This window comes from Arachis hypogaea, chromosome 12 (assembly GCF_003086295.3).
Source record: "Arachis hypogaea cultivar Tifrunner chromosome 12, arahy.Tifrunner.gnm2.J5K5, whole genome shotgun sequence".
Classification (NCBI taxonomy): Eukaryota; Viridiplantae; Streptophyta; class Magnoliopsida; order Fabales; family Fabaceae; genus Arachis; species Arachis hypogaea.
The window spans coordinates 110,952,566-110,973,036 of record NC_092047.1 but is presented as its reverse complement, the minus strand read 5'-3'; the positions used below and the strand labels follow the sequence as shown (position 1 = coordinate 110,973,036).

Here is a 20,471-nt window from a genome sequence, read left to right as displayed (position 1 = left end):
ACTTCCAGTTCAAAATTTTTTTTAATGTATTTCTCGCCTTGTATTATCACTTATAGCATTCCCTTTCAAATTATGCAGTTTGCTCACTCAAATAACTAAATCTTAATGGTAACCAATATCATGTAGGGATTTCAAATAGAAAATTTATGGATCATCAACCTACCTGAAATCATACATTACATTTTTTTTTGGGTCTAATATATAGAACATGCAAAAAACTTGAAACTTCGGAAAAACTTTATTAACAATTCATAGGATAAGTTAGACTTAACCATTTCAAGTCCAGAGTCCTAACCATTTTGTTTTAAATTTAACAAGTGTATAAAACATCCATGCTGAAGAAACAATGACAGTTTCTCAAGCCGGACTAATTGAATTTCTAATAAGAAAGTCCAAATAACGGTGGTAAAGACTGAAAAAACTGCCATTGTTTACACAACCAATCAGGCAAGCAGTAATCCACACACTGTAATCCTAAACCAGCAATAAACAACTACAACAAATTATTTTGGAGAGGAATAGGTTGTCTACCGGGCCAAGATTCTATCTTTTGGAAATACTTGGGGGGTACAACTCCATCAAAACCTTCTGTCAAGATAACCTTGTTGTCAGAAATGAAAAGCTTCATACCTTCTGCAATAAGATTGCAAAAGGAATATATGTTTAGTTACTATCATCAACAAACTACTAAGAAGTTCAGCATTTCAAGAATTTTGATTGGAATATTATCATACCCTCCAATGCTTTTCTAACATCTAAAAAGATCAGAACATTTACATCTCGCCTCATACCTGGGCAAAATAGAAAACTAGGTAAGAAATCAAGGACAAAAACCAAGTAATCAAACTTAACTAGAAATGGTTGCATACAAGGGAATAACTAAAACTAAAGGGATGCTAGATGTAGTTATTCGATAGAAAAGATATCCTCAAGAAATTGAGTAAAATAGTCCAAGCAAGTACTTTAATATCCATAAAAATATCTCATGTTACACTGATTGCTAAGAAGAGATTTCCAATCAATTGCCACCACCACACCCACCAAATGATAAAGGGTAAATAAATGCTTAAAAATGCAAACCATTATTAGTTATGGTACTTATGAGGGCAATATTGAATGGCATAATTGCATTATTGATTTACTAATAAAGAAGTGAAGTTTACAGGCATTTTGTTCCAAGTAACCAGTTTATTCAGACTTTGGATCATTGACTAATTATTATTTGAATTACTTTCATATTAACATGTTTCAAATTCGAAAGTTAAAATAATTAAGTGGTTAATGACAATAGACAAGACATCAGTATTCCTTTGCTACTGTATAACATAACTGCCAGCCTTAATACTGCAGAAGGAAAATGACCATGCCTAAACAAATAGGGGGAAAAAAAATCTAAATGCATTTTTGATAGCTAATCACATTACCACTTATTATTTCTCCATCTGTTGGCAAACCACAAGAGAAATGAACATGCAATCTCTTCATGCGCTTGAGGCCGGATTCTAGAATTGAATCCAAGTTTTTTCTGTAGGTTCCGTGCACACAAACTGCATATGGTAGCAAAATCAAGAAAAAACAAAAAATAGAAAGTGGGGGTGAAGAAAAATAACCATTTGGAGAATATGACTCGCAAGGACAGCAAAGTTAACAGAAATACAGCTCCATTGATTATTCACCTGGAACTTCTTCAGCTGAAAGGATTGGTTTCAACAAGCTTTCAGTTTCAACAGTCTGCAGATCAAAAGTCAATCATGTATTTTAGTTACTCCACAAACAATCAATTAAACATAAAATGACATGAGAACATATATTCATTTCAGAGTACAGATCCAGTTACTTAAGGTTTGAAGGTTTTCTTAAAAAACTTCAAAAGCAATTTAAATGTCTCAACATTCAACTAAAACAGAATAGTTTACCGTTATTGTATGGCCTTGGTTAGCTCGTATAAGTAGCTCCCCATCCTCTTCTATAAGGCTGAAGCGTTGCTTATTATCCTTTCGAACGGCCTGAGAATAAGCATGAGATCATTTAGAATAAAAGGTCTTCAGTTAATACTTAATTCATATGAAAATGGAATACATTAAAATCTTAACTTCAGTGACTAAATAAACACAAATAAATACAGTTTACAGAAAAAAAAAAGTCGTTGTAAATACAATAACAATTCATAAAAAAAGATAAGCCACAGATATTATGTAGCAGTAAGTAAAGAATTAAGAGTGGGATACACTTGACCAGCTACAATCAACATGTCAATCCTATCCGATTCATTCAACTATTGATTTATACTGTTGTTAGTTGCAGAAGGGATGGATCAAGAAATTCCGAAAACCATATTCTGACTGCTTTTACAAGATCAAACTAGTATGACTCTGCAACAAAAGATTTAGAAAAGGAAATTCTATGCAGAAGATACAGGAATAAAAAGCTAAATAGAATAACAAGTTGAAAATGCCAATAGTCACAATACAATACAATGTAATTATCTTGTATGCTAAACAACAATAGAAGTGGTACCGGAGTTTTTGTCTTGTATCTATAATGTGACTATTTTCTATTTTGCTATTTTCCCCAAGCCAAATAAATGCTTCTCCAAAATGCAACACAATAATCCAAATTACAATAGAAATGGCAATGATAACAAAGAACAAACAAGAAATAAAAAAATATATGAATAATTAAACTGACCTCCCTAACATCATCAACATTGTGGGATCTTAATGGAATATTAGCAAATGTCTTCATATTCAGCTTTAGCAGATCATTAACTTTGACATAACCATCACTTCGCATATCTAAGTTCAATTCAGATGCCATATGACGCAAAATCCTCGTCCTGCAGGTATTACCAGAGAAACATACAAAAATCACTAACTTTGACCTTAGAAAGAAAAAGGGTGATATATAATATTAGTACATTGCATAAACCATACGTACTAATTTCCTATGAGCAGTTGCTCTACACAAGATAGTTTACACTTTATAAAATAGTTCATTTTATTAGAAAGACAAACAAAGTACATAAAATTTTCTCCGAAACTTGTTTTGATGGACTACAATTACAAGAAATCAAGAACTATCCCAGAAAAACAAAAATTGAGAGAAAATAATGAGCAAAGAGCAAATTAGTGCTTACAGGAGCCTACCAAGAGCATCAATTTTATCCTTCCCGGAGCTGCCACCACCACCACGGCCACTGCCACGTCCTCTTGTTCTTTCCCTGTCGTTCCTCATATCAAAAGAACTTCCTCTTCCACCACTGCCACTCAAAACCCCAAAAATGGCATCAGTTAAAAGCATAAAACTTTCTGCTTCATTCACTAGAAAAACCTACCATTATCATACAAAAGTAAAAGGAAGAGGAATTAAAAAACAACAAAGAAGCAAAAATTGGGAAATTTGAGCTAAACGCAATGATTCTGAGCAAGCTTCAACAGCAAGACGAAAAAGAAACGAATTTTAATTCGATAATAGCTATAAAGAAGGATAATTGTTTGTTGGAGAGAGAGAGAGAGAGAGAGAGAGAGAACCTGGAAGAGGAGTGAGCGTAGGAGGAGAAGGAAGAGGTATTGGGGTTTCTGTTTTTGTTGTTCATTGTTGGAGGAAAGTAAGAGGAGGAAGACGGAGAGAATAAGAGAGGAGACGGTGAGGTAACGGTAACGGTAATGGAAACGGAAGCGGTGAGACGTGGAAGTAAGAAGCGGCAGTGGCGCAAAACAAGGATAGTGCTGTCGCTCACCGAAGCAAACATGGATGGATATTTAATTGATGCAGCAGAAACAAAACGAAGAGCGATATAGGAATATGAGCTGAGCTGAGCGGAACTGAGCCGAGCCGAGCTGGCTTCTCAAATTGCCAAAAATGAACTATAAATGGAGCGCTGACATTCGTTTAAACTTTAAACAAAACCACTTTTGGACCAAAATTTTAAACATAACCTGATTCCATATTTCGATTCCATTCTGCTCTCAAAGACTCAAACCATAATGGCAAAGTCATCATATTAACTCACTATAAAAACCCCACTCTTTTAACAAAATGTTAGAAATCAGTCAAATCCAAGGTTCGGAAAACCGGACCGGTCATCAAACCGCTCTAACTACTGGTTCACTGATCCAACCAGTCTAACCAGTGATTCAACCGAAAAAACCGTTTTAAAATAAAATAATAAAATTATAAATAAACATCCTAAAATATAATTATAGTATAATATTATAGTATAATATAAATATTAAAATAGTTTTCAAATTTAAAAAACTACATTTAATATCATCAATCAAATTCATATAATCTTATTAATATACAAACTCAAGTTAAATAGTATAAAGAAATATCAAATATTAAATGTCAACATAAAGAGTTATCAATCATCAAAACCTCAAGATGTCTTCTGAGGCATCAATGTCTCCTCATCCAGCCCCTCCAATTTTTTCAGCTAAAGCCATAACAAAAGGAATGGTACGAGAAAATGAGGTAGTTAATAGATCATCAAATGAGAAGCTTTTTGTTATTGCAAAGTGAAGATGAACATGCCAATGTAGAAGAATAAGTACACAGCTAAATTCCTATGCTGAATAAGAAGAATAAGTACACAACCAAATTGATAGAATCATAAAACTAAAATGAATAATATATAAATTAATTAATGGTTTTTGATTCCTCTGACTCTGAGGATGCAATGTAGTTTCTCTTTCATTCCATGAAGCTAAGAAGGAATAACATTCTGATCACTAAACAACTAGACTAGAATGTTCCATTAGCAAGAAAACATAGATAGAAACAGAATAAGATTACCCCAGATAACAAAATCAGTTTTTTTCATCAACTTTGTGTGGAATCAAAAGAGAATCATGCAGAAGTATACAAGTTACACACCAGAAATAGTGAAAAGCAGCATAAGCAGTTTGAAGTAGGAGGAATTTTCAAATTCAAAAAGAATGAAAACCAGATAACCCCAATCATAAACACCATTATCAAATTAAATAAAAAATCAACCAAAAATAACCTTGCAAATCAAAAACTCAATCTCTTGAACTCAATAATTACATCAGTTATTCAACTAAATAATTACAGAAGTTAAGAACAATTAAAAATGAAAAAAGATTCAACAGTTTTCAACCCAATTTTAATAAAGCTCATCACAATGATTAACAACAACAAAAAGTACTGAAGCAACAGTGAATCAGTAACACGCAGTGCAAATTTAAAATTTAAAAGTTATCGATTTAAAATTTATCATCAAATACAATCAGTGAGCAAAACCAATCAACCAAGCACTGACTGAGTATTCTGTTCTGATTCTGTGACTGGGAAGCAACAAATTCGGCAACAAATTCAAGTTACAGCAACAAATTTAACAAATCCAAGTAAAGTCCCGATTTACAGCAACATTTAGATTAGCAACAAGGCAAATTTGATTAGCAATTCAGCAACATGCAAGAATACAGGGAGAAGGGAAATCTGAAAAGAAAGAACAGGGAAGCGATGGTGCTGGGACTCACCAACGGTCGACGGCGAGTCGGCGACCACCCCACGGAAGGCGAAGAAGCAAGAGACAACCCCACGAGTTGCTTCTGCCGCCGGCGACGAGACAGACGAACCACGAGATGCCAGTGACTGAGACGAGACTCGAGTGAGACTGGGAGGCAGAATCGAGCAGCAACCAACACGCACAGCTCGAGCACTCACTGGCGGAGGGAGGCGCGAGCAGCCGAGCACAGAGGAGAACGGCGAGATGCGAGCACCCGACGTGGAGGATCCGGCGAGAGGCCCGAGAGCACGAAGACGGAAGTTCTTGAGTGCGATGGACGGAGGCAGCAGTCTCTCACTCCGACAGACGGCGACAACTATTGGTGGAGACTAGGTTTGCTTTCTTTGGTGGAGGCTAGGGTTTGCTGAAGGAAGGAGTTGGAGAAGGGGGAATGGGAGATAACGCGTGCAAGTTTTTCTCTTTTAAGGAAGGAAACGAGGTCGTTTTATGTAAACCGGCCGGGTTCCGGTCCGGTCCGACCTACCGGTAACCGGCCGATTCATCGGTTCTTGAACGGTTTTTAATTTTGCGGTTTTGCATGCTGGACCGGACCGTTTTTTCTACCGGTTTCCCGGTTTAACCGGTTCGACCGGCCGGTAGGTCCGGTTTTCAGAACATTGGTCAAATCACATCACAGATTCACAATTCTCTCAAGAAGCAATACCAAAGTGAAAAGTAAACGTTTAAAGAGATTACAAAAAGCATGCAAATAGATCACAAAAGCAGCAAGCAAGCAATGCAATCCCGAAGTCTTTCATCCATCGAAGGAAAATATAAAAAAAAAAAGGAAAAACTTTCCTGGAGGACGAGGAAGAAGCAGTGATTACAGTCGGCAGTGAGCACTGCGCGGCGGAGGGAAGGAGTCAGCAGCAGGCCAGCAGCAAGAAACTCAGCCAGCGGCGAGAGAAGGAGTAAGCGGCGGCGACAGGGAGCAATGACGGTGGAGACGAAAACGCAGCAACAACGAGGAGGATTCACGGCAGAGTGAGCGATGAGCCAATGAGGAAGAAGAGTACCGGACGACGGCGAGCGACGGCGGGCCAGCGGACCTCACTCAGGCGCAGCTCTGTTTCAGTCGTGTACACAGCGCAGTTCTTGTCAAATTGGGAATTAATTAAATGAAGTCAGCACTCAGTAATGTATAATTAAACCATGTCGGGTCATTATTTGGGTTGGGTAAATCTTTTTTTTTGTTGGATACGGGTTATTGGGTTTATGGGTTAATCTGTGCGAGTCCGACTAGCTATTGGGTTGGGTTAAACTGCAATTTGAAACTCTTGCATGTTACCAAAAAAAAAAAAAAAAACTCTTGCATATTTTTTAAGAAAAAGCGAAAAATAAAAAAAAGAAGACAGGCTGTCCCTGCAATTTTTTTTAAATAAATAAAATAAATATTTTATTTATGGATATAACTAATTTGGAGTATTTTTATCCATTTGTATCGCATTACTTATCTAATTATCTTATTTACAGTGTAAACGAAATAAATGAGTATATATCTCATTTACAGATACGTATTCATTGTTCTCTCCCATGTATCACATTTGCATTTACAGTATAAACGAGATATACACACACTTATTTCGTTTATACTGTAAATAAGATGTAGGAGACGTTCGTACTGTAAATGAAATAAAGTTCGACAAATTTCGAGCAACTATAAAAGAATTTGCAACCATTTATATTTTTCACAAACATTTCACTTCTTCTTCTCCTCTGTTTTTCTTCCAAAAATTAAGTAAAAATGTCTAGTGGTAGTGAATATGTGGTTGTAAGTGTGTATCCCAATTGTCATATGAAAAACAGTGACACTGGAGTTATATTTGAGTGTGATAATCCTATTATTTTACGTACTCAAAGAGTAAATTCTTTATCTGAACTAAAGAGTTTAATATTGACTCACTTCGGTGTTAATGGGACAAAAGAGGTTGGAAGAGTTGAGTATAGGTTGCTAGTACCGATAAAAATAGAATTTTTCGGTTTTGTCTATTTTGCCTCTATGGCGATGAGTATGTGCGCCTCATGTTTGATATCCACAGGAGAATCATGCCAGAACAAATTATGGAATTTTCTGCGGAGATTGGTGGTGGTAGTGGTGGTGGATCTGACCACTCAAATTTTGTCTAAGATGACTCACCTCTTGCACCACCGCCGCTTTACTGTGCTAGTCCAGCGGTAGACATAGACGTGGACGGTGAGAAGTCCGATGAGGAGTATATTACCGATAGCAATAATAGTGATTCTTCTTCTGATGATGATGATGAGGAGGAGGAGGAGGAGGAGTTTGTACCAAAGACTCCGGTCGGCTCTTCAGTTTGGTATCTTTTGCATGCCCCGGAACCAATTCCGGCCTTATTGGCTGTACCCAGTTACTATCATACATTGGATCTGGACGCGGTGTACAAGGAAACCCCATTTTTCAATATGGGTAAGGACGATTATAACATAGACAGTGGTGTGGAGTTTCGTATTGGTCACAGATTCAAAAGCGGAAAGACAGTCATGCAAGGGATGAAGAATTATAGCATTCAGAAAAATGTTAAGTACCAAGTCGTGGAGTTGGATAGATCAAAATACCATGTGCATTGCAGGCAATTTGCAGCAGAATGTCCTTGAAGTCTCCGTGTTGCCCTACGACAGAATCTCGGATATTAGTATGGTCAAGTTTAATTATAGTGTATATTCTTATTTATCATGATTATTTTTGTTATAAATGCCTACCGATTATATTTTATTTCGTTAAGGAGGTGCGTAAATTTGGCTGTATGCACACCTGTTTAGCCCCACTATATCCCAGGACCATCGACAGTTGGATAGTAACCTCATTTGTAGTGTCATCCTGTCCTTCATATAGTACAATGTGTAGTTAGGCAAAGATATCACTTCAAACCCTCATACAAAAAGGTCTGGATGGCGAAGCAAAAGGAAATTGCGCAAAAATACAGTGATTGGGAGGAGTCATATAATAAGGTGGCGAAGTTGCTTCAAGCATTGCAGATTTGTTGTCCCAGAATAATATGTGATCTCAGAACGATACCGTACTATGATGGGAACTTGATGATACATGACTACGACCAATTTGATAAGGTATTCTGGACTTTTTCTCCCTGTGTGGAGGCTTTCAAGCATTGCAAGCCCTTCATCTTCGTCGATGGCATGCATCTGTATGGCAAATACAGCAGTGTGTTGTTAATTACAGTGGCACAAGACAGTAACAGTAACATCATTCTTGTGGTATTTGTAATTGTCGAATCTAAGACTATGGAGTCCTGATCCTTCTTCCTTACCAACTTGAGACGATATGTGACACCACAAGAAGGACTTTTGATCATATCTGATAGATCCCAAGCGATTAAGGCCACACTTAGAGTCGATGATAGTGGTTGGAAGCCTCCTAACATGTACCATACTTATTGTGTCAAGCATATGGCCGCGAACTTTATGTCTTGTTTCAAATCTGTCGAGGAAAAGTGATATCTCATCAATGTTGCTTATAGTTCAAGTAAGGTTGGGTATGAGTAGTAAATGACTACATGGGTGCTTTGAGAGATTTGTCGCGTAAGATGGCAGATTAGGTCGGTAGATTCAACAAAAAAAAAATATGGTTACAACATTATGATAGCGGACAAAGGTTTGGACACATGACAACTAACCTCTTTATATGCATGAATGCAGTTCTGAAGGGTACGCAGTATTTACCAATTTCAGCCATCATTCGATACACTTACGATAGGCTGCAGCAGTTGTTCATCAGAAAAGGCAGAGAGGTATAGGCACAAATGACAGTCGATAATTGGTTTTCTCAATGGCTGCTAGCTGCTGTTAAGAAGAACAGGGAGAGAATCCCCAAGATGCGTGTTACACACTATAAATGAAATGTGTGTATATCTTGTCTATACTGTAAACGAAATAAATTACGTATTATAACACGTATGCAAATGTGATATATAAAACGATAAATATTTTTTATCTCATTTACAGTGTACACATTAATGCGATGCAAATCAATAAAAACACTTCAAATTATCTATATTTATAAATAAATATTTATTTTATTTATTTAAAAAAATCCGTTACCCCTATCTGCAATTTTTTTGGGTTGAAAATGGATTTGCTAGGGATTGATTAAATCTGGTAGATTGAGTCTCCTTTAATTGAATAAACAGATTGATTGAACAAACTTAACCCATATTAACTGCTCTAATTTTACCCTTATTTTTATTTTTTATTTTTTCAAATACAACAGTCTTTTAAAAATTTTTATATTTTGAGAAATTAGTTTATTTTATAGTTTTATTTTAAATATAATAAAAAATATTTAAAAAATTATAAATTAAATTAAAATTTATTATTAAATATTTTATAATGGAAATCTGTACGAAAAAAAATTAATCATCGTGTATAAAAATATATATTTGATATTTTATAATTTTTTTATTATACTACTATAAACAGATTTAATTATTGGTCTATAGTAGACTTTGATTATTTTATTATGACATAATAATATAATCAAATAAGTGTTACATTTTTTAAATGGTCACCATTATTTAAATATTTAAATTGATGTCAGACACATAAAAAATAATAATTTATTTTTTTAATATTTTCAAATAAATGATAATACACATCTTTTTGTTTAAAATTATTTTTTGATTCAGATCAATTTTTTTAAATTAAAAATTTGATAAAATAATAAAATAAAACTTCAATTATTCTAAAATCAAGATAATAAAATTACAAGTAATAAAAATTATAAATTTAAAAATAATTAAAATATTACTTTTCTATTTTACTAACTTTTTAATCTCAGAAATTCTTTGCATTTCTTTGCACAATTTAACTAGGAGAGCTCAGATGAGTTGTTTACTTTTTGTTTTATCTTATATTTCAGGAAGACACTCACATACATGTACTCATTGTTTAAGAAAAAAAAAAGGAACAAAGAAAAGAAAATAATAATAAAAAGAACTCACATGGTGAATTTTTTTTTTTCATACTATATCTCTGTATACTTACAAGGATTTGGATCTTCTAAATTTTAAATTTCACTTTAGAAGATAAAGTGTGATCTCTCACCTTTAAATGATTTTTCTTTCATATTTTTTTTTGGTTCCACCTATAAAATAATGATCAAAAATCACACTTTATCCTGTAAAATAAAAATTTAAAATTTAGAGAATCCAAATTTCACGTACAAGATATACACGTGAGGAATTACCTATACGCCGACCTGAATTATTAGTCGAGTTATAAGAAAACGCTTTTTAATTTGTATATGGAAGCAAAGTATGTGTTGAACTCGCATACGGGGAGAAGAGGTGTTTCGCCTCGTTGTGGGATCAGAGGAAGCAGAACTCGGACCCTGCGACTTGCATCTCTCAAAACGAACGGTCCGAGTTGCATCCCTCAAAACGCACGGTCCGATTAGTGACAGGGAGGACACGTGTCGCGCAGAGGAAGCATCCAACATAGCCCCACACTCACCATCTGAGTTACACACTTTCACTCATTCATTCTGAAGTTTCACTTTCACCATTCTTCTTCTTCATTTCTCCAATATTCCAAGCTTTGCATGGTGGAAGTTCAGTAAAAATGCCAAAGAAAAAGAAAATTAAAGATGTAGATCGGCTTGAGCTTCATAAAAATAACATGAACTTAAAAAAAATATGAACTTCACTAATAACTATCAGTCACTTAAAAAAATATGAACTTAAAAAAATCAGTCACTTAAAAAACATGAACTTCACTAATAAATATCTTGGTTTCATGAAACACAGCAAAAAAAACCAGAAACACGAAGAAGGAGAAGAAAACGCGACTAGATCTCTTCCCTCAGTTACACACTTTTATATATGTCCATATAACAAAATCGGACCATTCGATTAGGTTATCCGGATTCAAAAAATAATAAAAAAAACCAACTCGTATCATCCGATTTCATCCCCTATAACGTTCAAAAAAATTTTCCATTACAAGCAAAACGGAGGGTCCGAATTCCTCCTTTAGATACCAAATTTCCTCCGGCTGCAAATCGTACCATGCGATTTGTGCAGCAAATTTGTATGTCAGAAGAACTCGCACGGTCCGAATTGTTCTACTTTAGACTCAGAAAAAGTTATCCCACATTTTTGTCTTATACACCATAGCTCCATATTTGAGAAGAACACACCCTACCCTTCCATATCCATAAAATTGAATAGTGGTAAAATGATTTCATGAAATAAACTCTCTGCATGCAGAAAATTCAAATACATAGCAGGTCCCATTTGCACTGCACAGTACACACGGTTGAATTTGTGGACCTCTTGCTACCACAAAAATTTTCATGTCCACACCACCTTTACCAATTCCACAATGCAGCACAAAACTCAACCTTCAAAGTCTTTCTTCTTTCAATAATATCTCTCCTCATCAGTACTCAAACCTCAAAATTTCTTGCATCAACCTATAAACATTAGTTCATGATTTTTCTATCATCTTTAATTTTATGGCACATGTTTCACCATCAACATCATCATCTTCATTCTTCTACAGCTATACTTATGATGTTTTCCTAAGTTTCAGAGGTAAAGATACAAGAAAAGGCTTCACCGGAAGCCTCTACAATGCATTGCGTCAAAGGGGAATCCACACCTTCATTGATGATGAGGGCCTCAGAGTAGGGGAAGAGATAACCCCATCACTTCTAAATGTGATTGATGACTCTAGGATTGCCATTGTTGTGTTCTCAAAGGATTATGCTTCCTCAAGTTTTTGTCTCAAAGAACTTGTGAAGATCCTTGACTGTGCGGATTCAAAGGGTCGCCTAGTTTTGCCTGTTTTCTATGATGTGGATCCTTCTGATGTGAGACATCAAAATGGTAGCTATGGAGTAGCTTTGGCTAAGCATGAAAAGAGGCACAATGTGGAAGAATGGAGAAAAGCTTTGAGTAAAGCTGCAAACTTGTCTGGTTGGCATTTCAAACAAGGGTACTACCCACACTACCACTCTTTTTAAAGTTGTTTGTTTTTCGAAATTTTTATTTTCTCAGAGGAAAACTTTATATACTCTTTAGAATTTAGATACTTATCCCCATCAGTCTATTGATTAGTTCTATAAATAAGATATTTGAATGCCCTCAACTGTGATCATGTTAGTAAAAGTAATCAATAAACATTTTGATGTGTTTTGGGAGTTAATTGAAGTTGTAACTTGTAAGTTATTATCTCAAAAATCTAGTATTGATTCTCTTGGACCCTTCTTTTGTTGCTTACTATTTTGCAGGCCTGACTCTGAATATGAATATGTGTTTATCAACAAGATTGTTGAAGAAGTCTCCAATAATCTCAAACGAGTTCCTCTACACATTGCAGATTACCCTGTTGGGCTGCAACCTCGGGTTCAAAGAAGTGACTAAACTTCTACGCATTGGGGTTGATGATGACAAGGTCAAGATGGTTGGCATTCATGGGATTGGTGGAATAGGCAAAACAACAATTGCTTGTGCTTTATATAACTCCATTGCTGATCGGTTTGAAGCCTCCTGCTTCCTGTCTAATGTTAGAGAAAAAGCAAGCAAGAATGGTTTGGTATCACTCCAAGAGTCACTACTTCTTGAATTGGTTGGGGAGGATGTTAAGTTGGGAGGTGTGAATCATGGAATTCCAATTATAAAAAGGAGGCTCAACCAAAAGAAAGTGTTGCTGGTTCTTGATGATGTTGACAACTTGCAGCAGTTACGAGCTATAGCCGGAGGGACTGATTGGTTTGGTTCTGGTAGCAGAGTCATCATAACAACAAGGGATAAACATTTGCTACGTTCACATATAGATGTGAAAGTAAAATCATATGGGGTCAAGGAGTTAAATAAGGTAGAAGCTCTTGAACTGTTAAGTTGGAATGCTTTTAAAGGAAACAAAGTTGATCCAAGTTATGCAGCCCTTTTGAATCGTGCTATACGCTATGCAAATGGGCTTCCATTGGCATTGACAATAATCGGTTCAAACTTGTTAGGGAAAAGCCTAGATGAATGGGAATCGGCATTGGAAAATTATGAGCAAAGGCCAAACAGAAGTATTCAGGAAATGCTTACTGTCAGCTATGAAGGTTTGGAGGATATCCAGAAGGAAATTTTCCTTGACATTGCTTGTTTCTTTGTTGGTGAGAAGTTGGAATATGTGAACAACATGTTAATGCACGGCCGCGGCTTCAACCCCGAGTATGGTATAGGAGTTTTGATTCAGAAATCTCTCTTAATGGACAAACATGGTCATGCAGCAATGCATGACTTGGTAACAGAAATGGGGAGAGAAATTGTGAGGAAAGAATCAGAGGTAGAGCCTGGCAACCGCAGTAGGCTATGGTTCTATGATGACATTATTCATGTTTTAGAAGAAGACATGGTATGTAATATGCATGAACATGTTCTTTCACATTTTTCTTTTGCTCTACTTCTTCAATGTTTGAATCTTAAAAGAAACTCTTACATCACGTTATACATACTCTAACACACTATTTTCACTTGTGTTTTGCAGGGATCTGAGAAAACAGAAATCATGATCATAGATTTGCCTGAAGATGAAGAAGTGTATTGGACAGGAGAAGAATTTAAGAAGATGAAAAACCTCAAAATACTTAAAGTCACAAATGCAAAGTTCTCCACAGGTCCCAAGCATCTCCCAAATACCTTAAGAGTGCTCGATTGGGAAGGATATCCATCACCATGCTTACCACCGGATTTTCGTCCACGGAAACTCAGCATGATGAACTTGCCTAACAGTTCCCTCAAGTTGGATAATCCCCTGAAGGTTTTCAAGCATAATTATCCCATTCTTCCTTAATATATTTGGTACCAAATTACCAATGAAGCTAGCTTTAATTTGTTTGTACCAACTGCTTTTGCTGTGTTCTTGCAGAACTTTAGGAGTTTGAGTCACATGAATTTTGAAGGTTGTGAAACATTAGTACAACTACCTGACATATCTGGAGTCCCAAATTTGACAGAACTTTGCCTTGATGATTGCACAAGTTTGGTTGAAGTCCATGATTCAATTGGATTTCTTCATAAACTCAGGAAGTTGAGTGTTAAAGGATGCACTAGCCTCAGCACATTTCCTCATAGCATCAACTTGACATCTCTTGAAACTCTCTCTTTGTGGGGCTGCTCAAGCCTTAGAAACTTTCCAGAAATTTTAGGAAAGATGGAGTTTCTAGAAGATGTTGATTTGGGATCAAGTGCGATTGAAGCGCTTCCTCATTCAATTCAAAATCTAGTAGGCCTTCGACGGCTCGACTTGATCAGTTGCAACTGGCTTAGTCAATTGCCAAGTAGCATTTTCTTGTTGCCGAAACTCGAGTCATTGGAAGCTGAATACTGTAAAGGGTGTCAAATATTAATCAATTATGAAGGACAAGAAAATATGGGCAGCATAGTCTCTTCAAAAGTGAAGGATCTTCACTTTAGATCTTGCAATGTATCCGATGAATTTCTTCCTATTTATTTCACTTGCTTTCCCAACATAGAAATGTTACATTTGGGCGCAAATAACTTCACAACCCTTCCTTCCTGCATCAAAGACTGTCGCTTTTTAACGAGCGTCTACTTGGACGATTGCAAGCAACTTCAACACATCACAGCACTTCCACCAAACATCAAAACTTTATCAGCAAGGAATTGCATATCCTTGACTTCACACTCTACAAGCATGTTATTGAGTCAGGTGCTACTCTTTCTAAGAATTGCTTAACTTTCATGTAAGCATAACTCTTATGTTCTTTATTTTGCTAAATTATTGTCTCATACCTTAATCGTATTTCTAATGTTAGGACCAATGTAGAATAGTAGAGAGCAATACTTTCTTACTACATAAAAGCACAAACAAAATCATCACTAAAAACAATTGAAAAACCTGCATGAACTTGTGTTTCATTATTAATATATGTTGACTTCCAATATCTAAATTTTGTGTTTCCAATCATTCACAATTTATAGGAAATACATGAAGTTGGGGGGACACACTTTATGTTTCCAGGAACAAATATTCCAGGTTGGTTTGACCAACACAAGGAGGGAGCCTCACTGTCTTTCTGGTTTCGAAAGAAATTCCCGGAAATCGCACTTTGTTTTGTTTTCGGAGGCTTGGACAAGGAACCTAGGAAATTTGAGGTCAAGTTCCATGTGTTCATCAATGGCAAGCCATCATTCCAGGGCAACAGCTTCAAAATGCTGACGGATCACGTGTTCCTATTCGATCTGCAGAAGGAAGTGGAGCTTCCTTCTTACCAACTTGACCAAGTAGTTCTTGAAAATGAATGGAATCATGTTGAGATTCATTGTTTGCCTAGTCCAACAGTGTTAGAATCATCCCTTGATATGGCCATTGTGAAATGGAGTGGTGTTCATGTGTACAAGCAGGGAAATAACATGGATGATGTTTCATTTTGTAATCCTCAACACAGAACATATGATTTGGTAGCTCGCTATCCGTGGATCAAGAACCAGTTTGTTCTCACAAATGAGACCTCAGATTCCAATGCAATGGTGATGAGAACCATTGGCATGACTAGTGAAAATGGTAAGAGTCTTGAGGGAGAGGATGGAAATGGAAGTTGAACTAATGCTCAAAGCTTTTCCCTTTCAAGGTTCTTATCCAATTTATGTGACCGAATCAAAGGTATTTTTCTTTCGCATGAATAATACAAGGTAGAATTAACTCAACTAAGAGCATAAGAATCAAACCTTGTGACTTAAATTACAGGAACCACTCCTTAAAAAATAGGGGATCCTTCAAAAATTGGCGTATGCCACTTTAAGCATCGTTCACACGGTATTCTTTAGTAAAAGGCGAAAGAATAGTTCGCTTTGTGAACATCGCATGGCTGCGTGGATTTCATTTTAACCCATACCAGTTTATATAGCATCTGTCACACCGGAACCATAGGCAGTTTCTCCGATGTCAGACATTTTTCATAGGCAAACACATTCATCATTCGTGTCAAAGGTTCTTGAAATTAGTTTCTTTTGACATACAATATCCTCTCTTACCATCTTGAATCACATGTAACAAATTTCAAGATCGCTCACCCAGGAAAACCACCTCTAATTGATTAAAAAACAAAAAAATTCTTTGACATCGCAGCCATGAGACATTCATTTGCTAAACTGACAAACTGTCCTCCTTATTGAATTGTTCATACTAGATGTTAGTTAACACTGAATAATCTAAGTATTAATCTAACTCTTCTATTTCTCTGGAAAATGGAAGTTATGTGATAAGCAAAGCAAAGATTTCTGGAATTCAAGTCAAATTGTTCTTTGATTAACAATTCTAGTTAAACCCAAAAAAGGGTGAATTCAAAAAAGCACGTATATTTAAAATTTCAAGCGTAACAAAACTAGCTTTACCATAGGATTTTTATTTTAAATGAATTAAAAAAATAAAAAAATTATTTACTATGCAACCAAGAATTTTTTATTTAAATAAACTAAAAAATATTTTATTTACTAAAATAAATAATTTTAAAAATAATTATAAAAAAATATAGCATGTCTTATCTCGTTTAAAGTGTAAACGATATAAGTTTACACGTATCTTGTTTACATTGTAAATGAGATAAGTAAGAGCAAATGACAAGTGTATATCTCATTTACAGTATAACGAGATACAGTAAGACAAATTTTTAATAGTTATAAAAGGATGCGCAACCCTTGGTATTCTCCACATACATTTCATATCTTCTTCTCCTCTGTTTTTTTTCCAAAAAAAAGGCAAAAATGGTCAATAGTAGCAGATACGTGGTTGTCTGTGTAACCCAATTGTCGTATGAGAAATAGTGACAATGGGGTGATATTTGAGTGTGATAATCTGTTACTGTTCCGCACTCAGTGGGTAAGTTCCTTGTTCGAGTTAAAGAGTCTGATATTGAGTAACTTTGGTGGTTTAGGTTGCTAGCAGGGACGGATATATACACATTATAGTGAACTACAATTTGAAATTTTTTGAGTAGTATATGATAATAATATTTATTTGTCTCTATTAAATTATTGAATTTGACTCCACAATAATTTTTTACTCAAATTTTGGTACTTAATAGTCAATTTAAAAATTTCATATTAGATGTTTATTAGAATGATCAATTCTCAATTTAAATGAGATCGGTGTTCTTTCTTATAAACAAACTCAAAATATTAATCCTTTTTTAAAATTAGTTTTAGTTTTTTCTGTAGTAACACTACATTAATTGAAAAAAAAATTTCAACTATAAATATTACTGAAAATTAGACTTTGATTGTATGAGAAGTAAATTTTTAAATAATTATTTAGTGATATATAGAAAGAAAAATATTTCGATTGTATTGTTAAAAAAAAGATTACTCAATTTTTTTTTTAAATATGAAACCTTAAAAAATAGAATTCTAAATTATATATTATTATTTAAATTACTATTTTAGTATTTTAATTTATAAATTATATATTTTGAAGACAAATCATATTTTACAATAATAAAATATAATTATAACAATAATTACGCTATATGTATATAAAAAGTAACTATCCGTATAGAATACATATTGAAATACAAACTATACATTAAAAATAAATTAAATAATAAATATATTTATACACAAATACATAGTAGTTAATGAATGGGTAAAATATACTTTTTGTCCCTGAAGTTTGACAAAAATTTCAAAAATACCCCTAAGTTTTATTTTGTTTCAATTTTGTTCCAAAAGTTTTCGATTTGCATCAAATATACCACTGACAGCTAATTTTTCAAAAAATTTAAGATCAATTCAACAACAATATCATAAGAACAACACTCAACACAAGCAAATCAAGTATAATTTTTATGTATTATTGTTAGATTAGTCTTAAATTTTTTGAAAATTTAGCCGTTTAGGGTATATTTGATGCAAATCAAAAACTTCTATGATAAAATTGAAACAAAATAAAACTTAGGGATATTTTTGAAACTTTTGCTAAACTTCAGGGACAAAAAATATACTTTACCCTTAATGAATAATTTGATAGTTGATTTTCATGCACATATAATATTTTTATTATAAAAATTATTAGAGTTTATCTATCTTGTGTCCTAAAGGCTCATATTAAGATTACACATTGAAAATATTTTTATTAAAAATACAAAAAATTTAAGTTTTTAATGTATTTATTTTGCAGTTATTAAATAAAAATTTTAAAACCTTTCACTAATGATAAGCTTGTCATGTGCCCTTAGGGAACATGTTAGCTAAACCCAAATTATTATTATGTTATATATATTTTGTCTCCACTATCAAAATTTTCTGGATACGTCACTGGTTGCTAGCATCGTTGGAAAACAGAGTTTTTCAGTTTCATCTGTTTCGACTCCATGGCGACGAGCATGTACGTAGGGATGGCAAAACTCCTCGAGACACGGGGATCCCTGCGGGGACTATCCCGAATGGAGATCTGATTGTGGAGAATTTTTTCGCGGGGATAGAAATGGGGGACAAAATTCTCCCGAAGTAGGCGCGGGGACCCGAGCGAGGATCCCCGCACCGTCTCCGCTATTTCCCAAAATTTATAAATTTCCTGAATAATCCTTAATAGTTTATTTCTCATCTATGTTTTTTAGTCATTTCTCACACACACATATATATATAGAAACCAAAACTCCTAATCTTTATTTGCATAACCCTTCTTCAATTCAGAGATCCCTAACGCTGTCCATACTCCATCCAACATCTCTGCAGCCACCCCCTCGCCACCCTTCTCATCGCATCGTCACACCTCACCATGCCATCACCCTTACCGCGTCGTAATTTCTATTTGCGGCATTCCTTTTTGTAACTCTGCCGTCGTGTCCATTCTCCTCTCTGTTGCCGTGTCTCCCACCTCGTCCACTGCTTTGTCCTTTGACTCGTCGTTGCGTCCCCCATTGCGTCATTTCAAAAGAAGTCACCATCGTGTCATTTAGACTTTTTGTATAAAATCTTGCAGTTTTTGTATAAGATAGATACTTGCAACTCTATTCATATGGAAATTAATAATTAGTTAGAATTATTATGTAGATGAGGAATGGAATCCCCGCAGAGAATAGGTCCCCGTGGGGAATGGGGATGGAGAGCAATATTCCCCCACGGCGGAAAATGGGACGGAGATTGGGGGCAAATCTGAGGGCGGGGATGGGGAGCAGGTCGGTATCCCCCGCCCCCGCCCTGCTCTGTTGACATCCCTATATGTACGCCTCATGTTTGATATTCATGGGAGAATCATGGCAGAACAAGTGATGGAGCTTTCTACGGATGTTGGTATTGTTGGCAGCGGTGGATTCGTCCACTCGACCTTTGTGCAAGATGATCCACCTCTTGCACCACCACCAATTCATGTTTCAAGTCCAGTGGAAGACATGGACGTGGATGATGAAAACTTTGATGAAGAGTATGTTACAGATAGCAACGATAGTGGTTCTTCTGAAGATGATGAGGAGGAGGAATTTGTACCAGAGACGCCGACCGAGGCAGCGGTGCGCTATGTTTTGCCTCCTCCCTCCACCCGGTTCCAGCGCTATCAGATGTACCAAATCACTATCATGTATTGGATCTGGACACAATGCATGAGAAATCTCCATTTTCCAACACCGAAGAAGATGATTACAACCTAGACGGTGGGGTAGAGTTTCGCATCGGCCACAAATTCAAAAGAAGTGATGCAGTAATGCAAGGTGTGAAGAACTATAACATTCATAGAAATGCTGGGTATCGAGTGGTCGATTCGAACCAATTAAAGTACCATGTGCATTGTCGCCAAGCTGCAACTGGATGTCTTTAGAGTCTCTATGTAGTCCTTCGACAAAATATCAGATACTGGTGAGGTCAAGTTTAATTGTGGTGTATTTACTCATTTAAGATTGATATATCTGGTGTAGTTACCAACCATGAATGTTTTATTTTGTCAGGGAGGTCTGGAG

At 35.5% G+C, this 20,471-nt stretch overlaps 4 protein-coding genes and 1 non-coding gene across 8 annotated transcripts; 3 read left to right on the top strand and 2 right to left on the bottom strand.

Moving 5' to 3' along the window:
* Positions 1–216: 216 nt before the first annotated feature.
* Positions 217–6,314, bottom strand: LOC112728253 (uncharacterized). Of its 4 annotated transcripts, none has more exons than XM_025778313.3 (10): positions 5,502–5,932; positions 4,378–4,435; positions 3,531–3,866; positions 3,137–3,259; positions 2,689–2,836; positions 1,917–2,006; positions 1,677–1,731; positions 1,425–1,547; positions 735–791; positions 217–633 (listed from the first exon to the last, which is right to left on the bottom strand). In XM_025778313.3, the coding sequence occupies exons 3-10, from the start codon at positions 3,749–3,751 to the stop codon at positions 494–496; spliced, it is 957 nt and encodes a 318-aa protein (XP_025634098.1). In that variant the 5' UTR covers positions 3,752–3,866; positions 4,378–4,435; positions 5,502–5,932; the 3' UTR covers positions 217–493. The 4 variants fall into 4 exon arrangements, with proteins under 4 accessions (XP_025634098.1, XP_025634099.1, XP_025634102.1 ...); XM_025778314.3 differs by having other exon boundaries at positions 3,531–3,843; positions 5,502–5,926; XM_025778317.3 differs by lacking the exon at positions 3,531–3,866 and having other exon boundaries at positions 5,502–5,946.
* Positions 6,315–8,440: 2,126 nt separating this feature from the next.
* Positions 8,441–8,803, top strand: LOC112730547 (uncharacterized). The gene has a single exon (XM_025780624.1). It carries the CDS (start codon positions 8,441–8,443, stop codon positions 8,801–8,803), a length of 363 nt encoding a protein of 120 aa, XP_025636409.1.
* A 2,890-nt stretch (positions 8,804–11,693) lies between these two features.
* On the top strand, positions 11,694–16,230 carry LOC112730546 (disease resistance protein Roq1). The gene is made up of 5 exons (XM_029290843.2): positions 11,694–12,502; positions 12,798–13,915; positions 14,048–14,320; positions 14,429–15,232; positions 15,505–16,230. Exons 2-5 carry the CDS (start codon positions 12,812–12,814, stop codon positions 16,123–16,125), a joined length of 2,802 nt encoding a protein of 933 aa, XP_029146676.2. The 5' UTR covers positions 11,694–12,502; positions 12,798–12,811; the 3' UTR covers positions 16,126–16,230.
* Positions 12,021–12,530, top strand: LOC140176867 (disease resistance protein Roq1-like). Its single transcript, XM_072208422.1, has one exon. It carries the CDS (start codon positions 12,021–12,023, stop codon positions 12,528–12,530), a length of 510 nt encoding a protein of 169 aa, XP_072064523.1.
* Positions 16,231–16,275: 45 nt separating the features above from the next.
* Positions 16,276–16,393, bottom strand: LOC112731838 (U5 spliceosomal RNA). The gene has a single exon (XR_003167594.1). It is a non-coding gene; the product is annotated as a U5 spliceosomal RNA (small nuclear RNA).
* Positions 16,394–20,471: the final 4,078 nt, after the last annotated feature.